The sequence below is a fragment of the Serinus canaria genome, chromosome 6 (genome assembly GCF_022539315.1).
Source record: "Serinus canaria isolate serCan28SL12 chromosome 6, serCan2020, whole genome shotgun sequence".
NCBI classification, from domain to species: domain Eukaryota; kingdom Metazoa; phylum Chordata; class Aves; order Passeriformes; family Fringillidae; genus Serinus; species Serinus canaria.
The window spans coordinates 19874951-19890719 of NC_066320.1; the positions used below are offsets into that span (position 1 = coordinate 19874951).

At 37.5% G+C, this 15769-nt stretch overlaps 1 protein-coding gene across 2 annotated transcripts in view; it reads right to left on the reverse strand.

Moving 5' to 3' along the window:
- Positions 1-1489: 1489 nt before the first annotated feature.
- The window catches only part of BTAF1 (B-TFIID TATA-box binding protein associated factor 1), a 43238-nt gene continuing 28958 nt past the window's right edge, over positions 1490-15769 (reverse strand). Inside the window, exons 21-38 of one of the 2 annotated variants that reach the window (XM_050976584.1) lie at positions 15069-15280; positions 13975-14128; positions 13775-13884; positions 12586-12787; positions 12026-12174; positions 9522-9674; positions 8920-9041; positions 8546-8713; positions 8282-8359; positions 8072-8201; positions 7298-7439; positions 7004-7134; positions 6453-6578; positions 5553-5705; positions 4764-4975; positions 4446-4605; positions 3687-3857; positions 1490-3447 (exon numbers count right to left, since the gene is read on the reverse strand). In XM_050976584.1, coding sequence (XP_050832541.1) covers positions 3301-3447; positions 3687-3857; positions 4446-4605; positions 4764-4975; positions 5553-5705; positions 6453-6578; positions 7004-7134; positions 7298-7439; positions 8072-8201; positions 8282-8359; positions 8546-8713; positions 8920-9041; positions 9522-9674; positions 12026-12174; positions 12586-12787; positions 13775-13884; positions 13975-14128; positions 15069-15280 — 2720 coding nt within the window. In that variant the 3' untranslated portion in view covers positions 1490-3300. The remainder of the gene's footprint in view (positions 3448-3686; positions 3858-4445; positions 4606-4763; positions 4976-5552; positions 5706-6452; positions 6579-7003; positions 7135-7297; positions 7440-8071; positions 8202-8281; positions 8360-8545; positions 8714-8919; positions 9042-9521; positions 9675-12025; positions 12175-12585; positions 12788-13774; positions 13885-13974; positions 14129-15068; positions 15281-15769) is intronic. The other variant, XM_050976585.1, reaches the window with a different exon arrangement.

A 15769-nucleotide genomic window follows, 5' to 3' on the forward strand; every position in this document is an offset into this window, starting at 1 on the left:
CTAATTTGAGTTAAACTAAATCACTATGTATACCTTGGATATTCAGAGTAATTTCACTTTCAGCAAGCTTAGGGAAAAAAAAAACTTACAAAAGCATTAGGGAGAAGGATAAAAAAATAACCTAGAAACCTGCAATAGTTATAAGTAAATTTGTAGAAATCAAGCAGCTTCCTGCCTAAGTGAATTCCAAATATAACACAAATGGAGAAAGTTAAACTAAGAACTCAGTCTAACAAGTCTAAGTACAACAGACATAGCAGGTGTGTTTATGCAGAGCTGGTGCATGTTTGCAGAAGGTAGTTCTCCATTTAGTTTTAAGTAGGATTTCAAGCAGTGCTTAAGTTTGGTTGAAAAGCAGCATTATGCGTACACTTGTTTCAAAGTCATTCTTTCCAGCCCAGAATGTAGTCACTAGTCAGAGGTTATTAAGTTTTCACAGGTTAGCAAGCTCTGAATCGGGAACTACATCAATTTGGAGGTCTGGCTTTGGTGACTATTAGTGGTTTTTGATGCTATTAAATGATGAGAGAGACTAGTTTAACTCAGTGCAAATTACACACAGTGCATAAAACCTTGAGTATCAGGCAGTGGAGAAGGTTGCCCAGAGAAGTTATGGATGCCCCATCCCTGGAAGTGTTCAGGGACAGTCTGAACAGATCTTGGAGCAAGCTGGTGTAGTGGAAGGTGTCCCTGCCCATGGAAGGGCTTTGGAACTGGATGATCTTTACGGTTGCTTCCAACCCAAAGCATTGTGAGCCTACGTATGGTTCTACTCAGTTCATGTTTCTTTGGGCCTCCAGTGACTCTACCTGCAGACAGTCAAGGCTTAGGCTGTATCCTCATTAGCAAGTAACAACCTGTACTAGGGGAGAGCAAAATGGTTGGTGCTGAGAATCTGACATATTTGAAGGTTTCATTTCAGCCTAGAAATAAACAAACTTTCCTATTCCAGCCCAGACCCTGGTCTGGTCCAGCTGAATACCCATTAAAGAGATCAAATGCAGTTAGAAGCATTCTAAGAGCTATTTCTTGCTGGAGTTTTGCTCTAAGTGAATCCAGTTTGTGCACCGAGGACACTGCACAAACAAGCCAGATCTTGGCAAATGCTCTGCTAGTTTGAAAAGCACAGAAGAGCTTTTTGTTAAATATTAATTTTTGTTAATATTATTTGTAAAATATCCGATTTTTTATATAGTTTGTGCAGTGTTCCTGTTGGGTTACATTTCAAAGCATTAACTCAAAGAACACTTAAGATCAGCCAGTACATATAATAATCTTGAAACAATTATTCTAAGTTCTACCTTCCACTGTTTTTCAGGTGCAGGAGTCTTCTTGATGTGATATCTAAGAGAGCCATTGCTAAAATTATTATGGTTGCATAGCAACCACAATGTGGTACATAACTGGCTTAAAAAAGTCCTAGGCTATTTCTTTCTCAAGAGAACCCAAAGAGTTTCTTACCACTGCACCTAATAAAACTCTTGAAGAAAAACATATGCAATTTTTACCACTAAAGAATTTCTTTATTCAAATATCTTGTTATTTCTAGGCACTATCACCAAATTACTGCACCAAGTTATCTGCAAGTACGCATTATTCCAGCATTGTAACTTCTCTGCAAACACCACCAAGCCCCGTCTTGTCTCCCCTGCTTGGATCATCAGCTGAAAGCACAACAGAAATAGTCTGAAGGTAGAAATTAACCAATATAACACTCAAAATCCAGCTGTAATTTCCAAAAGCATTAAGTTTTTTTATACAGCCAGATGTCTTCCCTAGAGAAACAAAACTAAACATGGACAAACCCAACATGCAACTTATATATTCCCAGTTTGTTTTATTTTCATGGAATGCTAATTTAGTTACAATCTGGCAGTTCATAACTACTGAAATGTGACATTAATTCTTCTCCAATGCTATAGAACTGTCTTGATTTATATAGTTTGTTTTAAAACAATCTTATTTTACAATAGTTGAGGTCTCTGGTGGTTTTTAAGCTCTGATGCTTAAGCACACAGCAAGCTATAAACCTTAGGTTTTATATTTATACATATATTCTATGTATTCAGACAACTGCTGTAAGTTATCTATAACTTAATATTTATAAAAAGTGCATATACTGGTACATATGCACATCTAGAAGCACACTTTCATACTGCCTCCCTTTTTTATAAAAAGCTGCATAACATACAGCCATATTATTCTCACTCACTGCTATTAAAGTCTTTTACTATCTTTGTTACACAACTTTAACTATTCAATTACCTCAAACTGAATGTAGGTATTTCTATGTATATTTTCTCCTAAAGAAAAAAAGTCCTCCCTATTCCTTTAAGAAGCTTTAAATCATGCATTGGTTTAGTACACAGTCACTTTTAGCATGGATTTTAGAATCCTAGACAGTGTAAAATCTACTTCTGGAAAATGTCTGTCACTATATTTAATTTCTTCTTTTAGTTACAAAAAATATATAGGATTGAAACATATGGAATACATGCATCTCTCAAAGTGGCTATATTCTAGCCTTATAGATAAATTAAAAAAGTACACCCCTGCTAACAGGATGCAAACATGGCCTCAAATAGACCATTACCTGTATTTAATAGAGCTCATTACATTAAAAAGTTCAAGTCAGCTGTTCTCACAAGATGGTGTCAAAAGACTTAAGAGCATTATATATATATATATATATATATATATATATATATATATAGTCAATATACAAAGGTGGGTGCACAGGCCTAGTGCCATTCCATTCTTCAATACTTTCAGGGCTTCTAGGCTTTGCCTCTGGTGATGTAACTCCTGAAATGATCTGAAAGAAAGCTTAGGTTGAAAATTGCTTTTTAAATATACCATAAAAGCAAGTTGTGTTTAAAAGAAAAATGTACACTGAACAATCTGAAGTACTCACTGAAACAACTGTACAAAACTATTATAGCTACAGAAAGAAGTAATGGTGAACTTAACTGCAAACACAAGTCACACTTGTTAACAGATGTAAAACCTTTGTTTTAATTCTTCTACCAAGTAAGAATTTGCAGCTGTTCAGAACAAGTAAAATTTGAACCACCTCACAATGTTTACATTTAAAGTTTTTATACAGTGCAAACGTTTAAGACAGAATAACTTCCCAGTGAAACAGCTGACACTACTTCATGCCAGTCTTTTGAAGATTCTTCTTTCAGTAAGTCTATTTACACATTAAGCTAAAGGTTCACTCAATATGCTTTGAAGTTTGCTGAATATCAGCAGAAAAATATGTGAACTAGCAGCAGTTGTATTACAAATATGTGGTGGTTACTTTAATGAATGCATAAAGTTTTCAAGACTGTATTCAGTGTCATACTGCTCTTGATCCCATAGTTCTCCAAGGTTTTCGAGTACTGATTTCATTGATGCTTTCCCAGAAGAGGTAGAGGTATCTGCTTTTTCAGTTTTGCCATCCTTCACAAAAGAAAAAAATTCCTGTTAATATACAGAATAATGTTTTCAAGAATCTAATAAATTCTTTAAGTCTGATAATTCTTCTGGGGAAATATCACTTCCTCCTGTTGTTCAGGGAGCTGTCTACTATTCATCAGTCCAACTTAAGCGTCCATGTGATTAAATTTTACATTTCAAAGCAAAGCTTTTCCCTAAGCTGACTCTATTTTTGGTAGGTATTTGTAAAACTGTTTCTTTACCTTGTCGAGAGTGAACAGATCAAGAAGCTGCTCTGTTCCCATGCTCTGTAGGCTTGCATTTTCTTGGCTAATCACTGTATTTGCAATATTCATTTTGAACTTTTGAAGACCCATGATCTTCTCTTCCAAAGTTCCCCTGGTTATCAGGCGATACACATTAACAACACGTTTCTGAAAGAAAAAAAGCACACTTAGCTAAAAAGTATCATCTCAGGTATTCCGGAAAGCATAAGGTTTTAGTGTTTATCATGGACAGTATAGAAGCAGTTTGGCTTGGAGCCACCCTTCAGTAACTCTACTCAGTCTGACAGATATTAGATGGAAAGCACAAGACTGTGCCACTATACAACAGAAGCATCTTCAGTTGCCTCTGTAGTCTGGAAGAATTCACTGATTTTACAGCTCTAGGGGAAGACTACCAGCAGTCATTCTTGCCCTGTCTTGCACCAGAGAAGGACAACCCTGTGGGCTTGTCCCTTCAGTTCCTTGTCTCAGTCCTCAGTTATCTCTTCCTCCACTGAACAGTGATTCTTCTCAGGCCCCTCCCCAGCAGCTCAGGAAGTACAGAAGAGAAGACTTATCAAGTTGCAGGCAGAATAAGGAAGTATGCACTTCATCAGCTGGCATAGTTGCAAGAAATAAATATGAATGGAAGCTTGGTAGAAACCTACAGATGTCACTTCGTTATACATTACAAACTCTCTCAAGCAAGTTCAGCATGAGAAAAGCCACCCTTATGGGAAATGAAGAGGTTTTCACCTGCCCAATGCGATGTGCCCGATCCATGGCTTGCAGGTCTCTCATTGGGTTCCAGTCATGTTCCACAAACACAACTGTGTCAGCCCCTGTCAAGTTAAGTCCCAGTCCACCAACATGAGTGGTGAGCAAAAGAACATCTATAGATGGGTCATTATTAAACCTGCATACAAGAAAAAGTTAAGTACGGTAAGTTTCATTTAAATAAAGATTTTATGAACCTCATCTGCCCTGAGGCAGACAAAACCCCCAATTTTGCTCCCTATAAATAATACAGGTCATCGAATTTGGCCTTATAGTGGGTGAGGGGATAAGGCATACCGGGAAACAATGGAATGTCTCTGCCCAGCAGGAATGCTGCCATCGAGTCGCAGGTATGTAACTGAAGGTAACTGAGGTCTCAGAAGGTCGTGCTCCACTATGTCCAGCATGCTCTTCAGCTGACAGAAGATAAGCACTCTGTGCTGGGCTACAACTGCTTCTGTGCCACTTTCTGAAGATCCACCATTCCCCAAACCACAGTCCAGCAGCAGCTTTTAAGTAAAAGAACATTAAAGTGTGTCATTAAAATTACTGTAGAGCTCATGTAAATATTAAAATTCATTGATTATCAAAAGCAGAAATTAGAGAAACAAACTGCAGAAGGAAGTACCAAATGACAGTCTCTTAAATGACACGAAGGCAAAGTTTGGCTTCCCTGTCAAACTATGAAAAACTTAAGAGTTGTTAAAAATTTTTAAAAAACCATTTTCTTTCCTTACTTAAATTATATTTTAAGTAAAGCTATGGCAATGCAATCTAACAATCAAGGAAGTAGTCTCCTGTGTAATAAAAATGAAAAAAAATTCTGCAACAAGAGGGATAAGAATAAAATGGAAGTAAGGTTTTTCATATTTATATAAACACTAAGAAGATTGTGTTTCCCCCTCCGTCTTAAATTATCAGGGAAAATAGGGCACATCCCTGAAACACCCTTGCATTCTTTTTCATTAATTACTTAATTTTAATTAAAAGAGTTTCCCTATTGATGAATTCTTAAATAACACATCCTAAACTGTACCAGCAGTAGAGACACTTGGGGAATTTAAGGCACAACACATGTCCACTCACTTGTTTCAAAGCAGACAGCTTAGGTGCATGCTGGATGTCTCGAAGGGATGAATTCTGAGCTGCAAGTTGCTCTGTAATTCTCTTGTATTCTGGATGTTGGGTTGTGAGCACTAATGCTGGATGGTTGCAGAGCTTCCGTAAGTACTGCAATGCCTTTAATTATTGAAGAAATGAAGTTAGAAGAAATAATAAGCAAGAACACAGTTATAGAACAAGGATTAACAGAATTAACTCTAAGTACAGTGGTCACTCTGCCACATTCCACAGTCTGGACTTTATGGTGTATTTTCATCAAAGTTGCAGATTTAAAACCTGCATTTCAAATTGTATCCAAACACTGTTACACTCATTGTGATCTTGGTCTCTTCTTTCTGGAAAAATCCAAGGATTACCATTTCCCACACTTTCATCTAAGTCTGCAATAGAGGAAACGGGTTTGGGAGCACTTTGAGAATAACTCTTGGTTAATTGGAAGCAGTTAATCTTCAGTCCTATAAGACCATGAACCTTCATAAATTCAGATCTACCCTTAAGGAAACATTTTGTCCATGTTTCAGAATCTTAATGTTGAAGTGTAAGAGCTGATGCAATCAGAATTACTTCCCTCATTCTGAGGTTTTGCTCTCTCAGTACTCAGTTTTTATGATATCCACAAAACAGCTGAACACCAACTGAGCAGATCACATTAAAAATATGAGGCAGTGTTATGCATCATAAGACACAAACTCATAATTCAGACATAATAGCTATAATTCACATTCCAGCCATAAATATTCTACTTAGATCATATGACCACAAATGTCTAAGTTTACTATTTTGATTTTCATTTTTCACTAAACCTATAAATACAGTTACCAAACATGTATATACTAGGGAATAAAAATTACTGAAAAAAACTACCTGAAATACATGACCTGTAGATTTAAGCTTTGGTTTTTCAGTTTCTTCATTCAGTGAAATTGAAGAAACCGTTTCATCGATATCACATTTGGCACGAGACTTGGCAAAATCTTCGTAAAGCTGAACCTGCAGACCAGACAAGAGAATGAGTGTGTTTTTTTCTGACAGAAGATAGTCCTATTCAGAGTTCAGTTTCAAGTTAAAATTCGGAATTAGCATACATCAAGAAAGCTATTTCATATGTATCAGAAGATAAACATTAACAACAGAATCTCCTGCCATTTATTTTCTTTCAACTTGGAAAGTGTTATTGAAAAAAACAATCTGCAGATGCCTACATGTTGTTCCTGAACAATGCCCAAAATTAAGCTCAAGAAATACACTATTAGAACAGGACTGGAATTAGTGTTTTAAACACATACTACAAAATTCTTTTAGTACATCCAGAGAATGTCAGAGCTGATATCAGATTGACACAGGAATACAGAATTCATGCCTTTGTGGTCTTAACTGTGCTGAGAAATAAACTTTCGGCCATTTTCTAAGCATACCTGTAGAGGACTGAGAATACAGTAATAATCTTGAATAATTTTGGGTGGAAGATCTTGCAGCACATCCTCTTTCATTCTCCTCAGCAGAAATGGCAGGACTTGGCGGTGCAGAGCTTCCATTGCAAGTACCCCTAGGGAGGGCAACAGCACCAGTGTTTTAGAAGAAAAACATTTTTCGACACATTCAGCTCCCCCTCAATCTCCGATGTCAGAAATAACCACACTTCTTTTCACTAGCAGTTCTCATTTAAAAGGCTACAACAAAAACCCAAAGATGAAACATTTGATCCTTACCAGCCTCTTGTTCTCGACTGGAGCTGCGGGCATCTCTGCTTGCCAGGATTGGTTTGCCGTAACGAGCTGCAAACTGCCGCTCAGTGCCCAAGAATCCTGGCATTAGGAAGTCAAACAACGACCACAACTCTAACACGTTGTTCTGAACGTAAAAGAAACATTTGATAAATTATTTTCATAAGCAGCAAGTTGTTGCAAGGTATGAGAAAAAATTTCATTATTTACCCAGTGCCAAGCTCCTGGAGCTTGGTGGCTCATTCATCCATCTGAGTAACAGAAATACCTTTGCATGCACTTGAATGTATAAATGGACTTCCCACTGTGTCCAGCGCCTTAAGCCACACCCAGAGTTCTTCTGGTTAACAAAACCCAAAACACCAGTGGTTTTAGTCCTGGGTGAGATAGATACTGCACAGCCAAGTCATTCAGACAAAGCTCAAAATCTGCAGATCTTAGAATTGAGTTTCCTGCTAATTTTACCTGAGGCATAGGGAAATGGTCCCTTCCTTGCCCAGCACTTAAAGAGGAAGTGGCAGATAAAGTCTTGCTGCCAACTTTTGAACCCCATTAATACCACAAAACTTGCATTCATTCCCCTATACACAGGTATACCAGGAAAGGGAAAGACGTTGTTTGGAGCATTTAGAAATGAAAAGCTGTTTTACAATGTATACTTTGAACAAGATGATTGTTTAAAGGTACAATAAAGCTGAGTGCAAGATAGACCTATCGTGTTTGTTTTCCACTATTCATCCAAAATAGAAAATCAATTACCTGGATTGGTGTCCCAGAAAGAATTATTCTGTAATTAGCAGTCAGCTGTTTTACTGCTTTTGACAACTTTGTTTTTCCATTTTTTATTACATGGCCTTCATCAAGAATGCAGTAATTAAACTTAATATTTCTGGAAAAGAAGAACACAGACTTAAGTAGCATTTAAAATCCTAAGCTATTAGAAACCGCAGAAACCAAGCCAATTCTTACCTGAAGAAGTCGATGTCATTTCTTACAACATCGTATGAAGCCACTATGAGATTGTGTCTTTTCACCTGGTGTTGCAATCTTAAAAAAAAAAAAAAAGAAGTTAATTGAAGTGCTCCTTACATGTTATTTCAGCCTTTAACAATACCACCACCAATGTTCCCATGCCCACAAACTATGCTTCAGTAGTAGTAGTAGTAAAGTAAATTGAAAAATTCCATGTGTGATATTTTACTCTAAACCACTTATAAATGCAAGATGGGTTACCTTGCTCTCTCAGTAGGAGGTCCTGTATAGTGCAATGGATTTAGATATTCTTTTGAGCAAAATTTGCCCACTTCATCCACCCAGTGTCCTGTGAGTGTAGGAGGACACACCACCAAGGAGGGAAGAGGAACACTGTCCACCAGTTTTGTTCTTGCATATTCCTGAGCCCTTGAAGAGTATAAAATAAGAATTTTAAAAAATTCTTTTTCACAGAAGAGTTGAGGTGGGAAGGGACCTGTGGAGGCCACCTGGTCCAAACCCCCTATCCAAGCACAGCCACCTACAGTCACAGTTGCCCAGGACTATGTCCAGATCCATTACCACACAAGACTATCATTAAAGTCTAAGACAGAATGTGATTTGTTTAAGCTTACCTGAGGCAATGATCACCTGCAAGAATGCAAATGGATTGTAAAGTTTTTCCTAAACCCATGTCATCACAAAGAATTCCATGAAGTTTGTATTTATTGAGAAATGCAAGCCAGTTCACTCCATCCTGAAATCAGAAAAGGAGAGTGCCTCAAGTAAAATCTGGCTTTTTGCTAGTTGAGCTTCAGTTCACGCATCCATATGTTCAATGACCCAGCACTGCCAAACCAGGGGATGTATCTGTGGTTTCCCACCACAGATACATCCCCTACAGGCCATTCACTAAACACAGGGGGAATAAAGGGAAAAACAAACACCCAAATGGTACAGTGAGGCCTGGCTTTGAAGTGGTGGGCTGCCACAGCCAGTGTTGGCAAGGCACAGCCCACTGGCTATTTCCAGAAAAAAAGGCAAAACCCAGAAAGGTGAAAATCTATCACTAGAACAGTATAAGAGGCATGCATGACTTCATTTGTTCTTCCATACCCAGAGTCCAAGATACACACTGCACAAAAGAAACCAAAAACTCAAATTCACAAGAAAAATCTATTTGAACAACTCCTACTATCCCATGAAACCATATCAAAATAAAAGTATAAGCTGTTACCTGCTGGTATTTTCTGAGCTCTGCTTTGATTGGTACTGGAATTTCATAGTTTTCCAGTTTTTTTCCATCCAGTAATTGTTCCAGAAAGTGACGTTCTTTAGCCTTCATTCTGATTAATTCTTCAGACATGTTTGGTGGGTCTGGTATACCAGCCTAGGGTAACATTTTTAAAGCAGTCATGTAAGGGCTATAGGACTTAACTGCCACAGAGGAGGAAAAGAACTTCACAACCTCATACTACTCAGGCATTTTAAACACACAATAAAGATCTGCAATCTTCTCAACTGTATGACTCTAAACTCAAAATTTAAATACTGTATTTAGCTATACTTGTTTGATTACTTGCAGGTGAACACATGCAGGGTTGTCAGGTACAAGAGACAAATCCTGCCCCAAAAGGACACATTGAAAAGACTGAGAAAAATTACACATGAGATAGAAAATTCTGGTCATGCTGCTAAGATTCTACAAAGACTGAGCTATTCTACCTCTAATCAGAGGGTTTATCTGGCTGGCTAGAGAATCCTATGACACCCACTCCTCTTGAGCCACAAGCTACCATCCAAAGTTTGATGGATTTTTTTCCTACTTAGCAGAATTAGATCTAAAGTGATACTGAAACCCACAGGATGAATTCAAGCAGTTGGAAACTGTTGGGAGAAAAAATACCCTGAACCCCTCTAGGTTTGTAACAGCAGACCTTTACTTGCTAGGTACTCCTCATACCAGGCCAGAAGCCTAAAAATGGCATTGGGGGCCAAATATGCTCATTCTTGCTTGCTAATAAAATACAGCAGCAGCAGAGGCATTGCTATTTTTCCACCATCACATCTGTCATCCCATTCTTTGGGGCCTCTTCCATCTTTAGTCAGCTTTACTTCAAAACCCATCTTACTAATCACTTACAGAGGGCTCCTGACAGAAAAAAAAAAAAAAAAACCTATACCAAATATTTCCAGCATCTATGTGGTTAATAAGGAAGGGGGATGTTAGTACTGCCACATATGATATTCAAGTACACACATACACAGAAGACAGCAGCCTCCTTGTTCAATGCTCTGCCTACCTCCCTTTTAGAAGAAACTACCTGCAGTATGAGCACTGTGGCAGGTAATTTGGTTCAAATATGTTGTCAACTTGCAGCAGAATTGCTTATCAATACAAGTTTGATCAAGTTGAACCATTTATCTTACAATCCTTCCCTCAGTCATACTTTCATTTTTATGGTTGCAAGAATAATCAATTTGAGCATAAAGATGCAGAAAACAGAGCATAGTTAAGCTGCCCTAACTCACTAATGCTATTTATTTATTGTTAAATAAAATACTGTTCCATGACAATATGAGTATTTTCTCTCACTAATAATCTGCTTCACTCTATGCTTACATATTTAATATAGTTCAGTATCTGATACTTAACCAGAAAGGGAAATTTGAAGGCAGTTCTTCCATAACTATGGAAAAGAAATATGAAGTGATCATGCATATGCATGCAATTAATAAAACAAGTACAGTATGTTTTAAGAGAGTCTCACTAAACTTTATTAAAATAGCTTTAACCCTTCCCCAAGCCCTATGTGCGTTCCACAGGACTGTGTTTAAGATGCATATGAAGAAGGACCTGGTGCAATTGGCACTGCAATGAACATGCTAGAAATTAAGTTCTTTGCTCACTTTCAACTTGTTGAACATCTGAGTGTAAGCACACAAAGTAAGTGTGCTCCTCTTAAGGCAGATCACTAGTTATCAGATTCTGAAGTTCTATTGTGCTAAATTAAAAAGTGAAAAAATAAAAAATGCATCAAGCTGACAACTGTTTTTCATTATTGCTGTGGAAATTCTAAACTGTCTTCTATTACCATCTGGTGGTCACATTAAGTTACTTAGAAGCATTGTAGTCCTTGATGCACAACATCAGAAGTTGTCTGAGGTAGGCAAGTTGTAGCAAGAATGAAAGACTGAAGCAAATCTGTACTGATTAAACACTATTGCATCATAATATACAATATTTTGCCTAAATATGTAGGGTGGTGCTTTTTGATTTTAGGAACTAGTAATACTTATCCCCACACTATTTCTATTACTATTATTTTTGATTTTGCTTTTAAACCAGTATTGCTTTTGAGCATTTTTCTTGACAACATACTCAACAACACACATACTTAAGGAGAGTGCACATAGAATGCCTAAAACTTCTAAACCCAAACTAAGAAATACAGCATTACACACAAAATTAATAAATGTACCATTTAATTTTATGTATATAGCTGACATGAGCTTCTTATGAAGAGAAATTTTATTTTAACATTAAATTAGAAAATTGCTAGCATAGGGTCCAATTTTGCTCATTTTAAAGGGCACATCTGCTATTATTTGATATGGACTCAACACCTTTAAAACCAGTTACTCATTCAGCATTTAATAAGCCAGAAGCCTGGACTTTGCAGCTGGTGAGAGTGGATAAAGGACAGTTCACGCATCCATACACTTACAGCTCGAGCTTACCTCAAGAGGCATCAGTCTAATCAGTGTGGCAAAGCACTGAGTGGCCATAAAACGTACACTGTTTGTCTGATCACTCATTCTACCCAGAACTGGAACCACCAGAAGAACAATGTATGGGACAATACCAACATCCAGCTGCTCCATTACACCTGGAGTGCTTATTAAGGAAATAGTTATTAACAGTTGAGGTTTGTCTGACAAATATACACCCAGGAGATTTCACACTCAGTAACTAAGAGTCATTAATTGTTACACTCAGGGAATGAAATTTCTAGTGACAAAGCAATGCAGAAACAGGGAAATCTGATCTACCCAATTACATTTAGCCAGCAAAGTGCATGGTTTAGAAACTGAATTACCTCCACACTAAAACATCACTTGGCAGATAAAATAAGGGCAATGGAAATTAAACTTTCTTCTGCTTCTTTCCACAGAAGAAAAAACAGCTTAGTATTTTATTTCATTTCTCCTCACATTTTTTTCAGGCAACTGTTTTTGTTCACCCAAATGAAACAGCAGCAAAGAAGTTTCTGCATTTTTGAATACCCAAGCAAGGATACAGGCAAGTGCTTCAATTGCACCCTCTTGTTTGGTGTTGTCATCTATTGCTCCCAGCCAGGGCAGAACCTTCTCCAGAAAGATATTCATTGTTTCCATGGTTGCTATTTTGCTCATAACACCCACACAACGGGAAGCCATGTGTCTAACAGCAGTGCTGGGATGTTGAAGGCACATGTAAAGATGAGGCAAATGCTGTATTAACTGAACAAAAGAAAAAGATGCGGGGAGTAAAGGTTAATATGAATTATAAAAAATTAGTCTTTTTTTTAACTACTGAGTCTTTTAAAGTCATTTAAGAATGCCTGAAATGGCTCCTTTGCAAGATATAATTGTTTAAAACTAAAAAATTATTTCAGAAGAAAAAGGCAATTTGAACTTTGAACATGTATTACTCCCCAGTACAGACAAAATTCAGAGTGACAAAATATTCAGCATTTCAGTCAAAATCAAAATGATTTAAGCCCTTAGTTAGCAAGGAAGTGTTAAAATGAAAATATAGTACTGAATACCCATAGCTTTTTATTAAAGAAAAAAGAATTATTTCCTAAATACAGATACACAGATTTAAGAATTTCTTCCAGCTAGCTAATTTCTCCTAGACTCATTCCCTTTGTGTTTAGGCAGATTAATTACTCATGTTGCGAATCTCAATTCTGTGTGACAAGGAGGACACCCAGAAGGAAATCTGCATCTCCCCAGCAGGGTATACATCTATGTCTTTGGTGTGTGTATGTGTCTTCCTTTTAATCAGTGCAGATATGCCTTTGTACTGGATACCTAAACAGATGGTCAGGTTTCTCCTAGTGTGAAAGTCCCTAAGTACTAGCTTTGATGAACCAAGTCCAGCCTCTGTGACTTTCTACAAATTCTTTTTAAACTGCATACACTATCAGCACCACCAAAACCAATTTACACAATAACTACATACCACATTTATGTGTATATATATACAATGTGTGTATTAAAAATCTTTCAGTCAGCCACACAGCGCTGCATAACCACATTTTTATCTGTACTTTCATAACAAACAGAAGGCATTATATTACCAGTCTGTTCTTCAGGTTTAGGAAATACTGAGTTAGAATAAAGCAGAGCAGAGATGCTGATTCCAGTGTAACACAATGAGACAAAAAGACTTAAAACTCTAGCAATAAAGAGACTGAAGTGTTTCATGCAAAAGCTGATTACCAGAGGATGTAGCTGAGTGTCCATTGAAGCTGCTGTTGTTTCAAAAACCTGCAAGGAATTCACCAGCTCCTGGGCAGGAGCATCTCCTTTTTCCAGTAACAGCTTCCGGTCTGGTAAAAACAGAAAAGGTGCTGAGTTTAAGACTGACATACCGACTCCAGCCTGCCACCCCTCTTTGCTTAAATCAGAAGTGTAATTACCAAAATTATTTATGTGAATGTTGTTCCTTAATGAACCAACCATAGCATCCCAGAGATGTGGCAATCCCGTTGCCATTTCAGCACCAAAATGTTTAGCTATAGTAGATAAGGCAAATTCAGCTCCTCTTCTCTGTACAACATAAGGTTTCTGAGCCTAGAATTAAACAATTCAACAAAGTAGCAAGGTTACATATATTTAATAATAATTATTGTCAAGTGTGACCTCTCATTACATAGGCATTCAATTCTGATTGTGTTTATACCTACCTACAACACATTCACCAATAGATTTTTTTCCCCCCGAGTTAATTTTTTTATTCTTTATACACATGTAAAAAACCAAAAAATCTTTCACAGCCAATTATTTAAAGTCTATAAATTTGAGATTTGGCCTTTGCTGATACTGGTCCATTTCAACAAGATGTTTCCAAGTGGTTCTGGTTCCAGAACCTCAGCTATGGCCAATACAGTGGTACCAAGAACAGTACTACACTAGAAAACTTGCAATATGTGATTTCTTATTTACCCCCCTCTCTTGCTCCCACCCTCTTTGGCAAGCAGAATTAATAAAAACCACTAATAATTAAGAACAAAACCCACAACACTGTTTAGGAGTTCACAGTCCCACCTAGAATCTCATTAAAACATGCTGAAGTTTGAAATTAATAAAAGGGAAGAGTTTAGGATATCAAGTATGGAAGTCACAGAGACATGCTGTTTTACACAATCATATTTCAATTGCTGGTTTTAATGCTTCAGAGGCATCCACCAGGCATTGAGATGGACCAACACTAACATGTGCAGGACACAGTTTGTGTCCTCTTGTGCTTGTTCCACTCATTGTGGAAATCCATCTGCATGGGCTGACACTGATATTCATATTCTATAGTAAATACAACATTTCAGGAGTTATTAATGTTCTTAATGACAAACATTTAAAACATCAAACATAAGCTGCTTGCATAACAAAACTTCCTGTTTTGTGATGCAAAACCCCTGCCATCCCTACTACACTGCTATCAACTCCAGTGAATTCAAAGTAATGGAAAGGAGGGGGGGATGTGAAGTTGCAAATTCAAGCTTTTGAAATGTACCTCATCAAGTTCTGTAGGAATGCTTCCACTGCTGCCTGTGGGGAGATCTGCAATAGGGGCTTTTGGAGCTTTTGGAGTAGGACCTCGCCGACTTGTGATGGCAAAAGCAGCTTTCTGATGTCTGTACAATGTAATTATTCCCCTGTGCTTAGTAACTGTGTGCTGCATCCCATCTTTATCAGAGTTGGGCCCTAAAAGAAAAGGGAGAACAGCTGACAACAATTTAGGCTGCAGTTAACACAAATGGGGGAAGGGAGAGCTACCTACAAGTCATCTGCTGATTGTGCTTTAAAAAACCCATAATTTTTTCCACCCTTGAGGACAATGGAGCTTCAGTACAAAGAGCTACTGTGCTAGGACCACATTACAGACTCTGAAGGAGAATTTAAGTGTGCAAACTGCCAGAAATTATAACTCTGGAAGAAGCACAGGTAAGCATGTATGCTACCTGTGAACACATGAACACCTTATGTTCTAAAGTTCCAACCAATTTATGTTCTGTGTCCTTTAAAACAGTTCAATACTTCTGTGATGATACAACAAAAGATGCCATCAGTATCTCTGCATTTGTTCATGTTTCCACTTATACTAGAGAGTTTTGTTTTCAATCAGATATGACTGATATTCTACTCTGAGATAAAGGAGGACACATTCATTAAGAAAGTGGAAAAACATACAATAGTCAAACCTTAGAGGAGGTT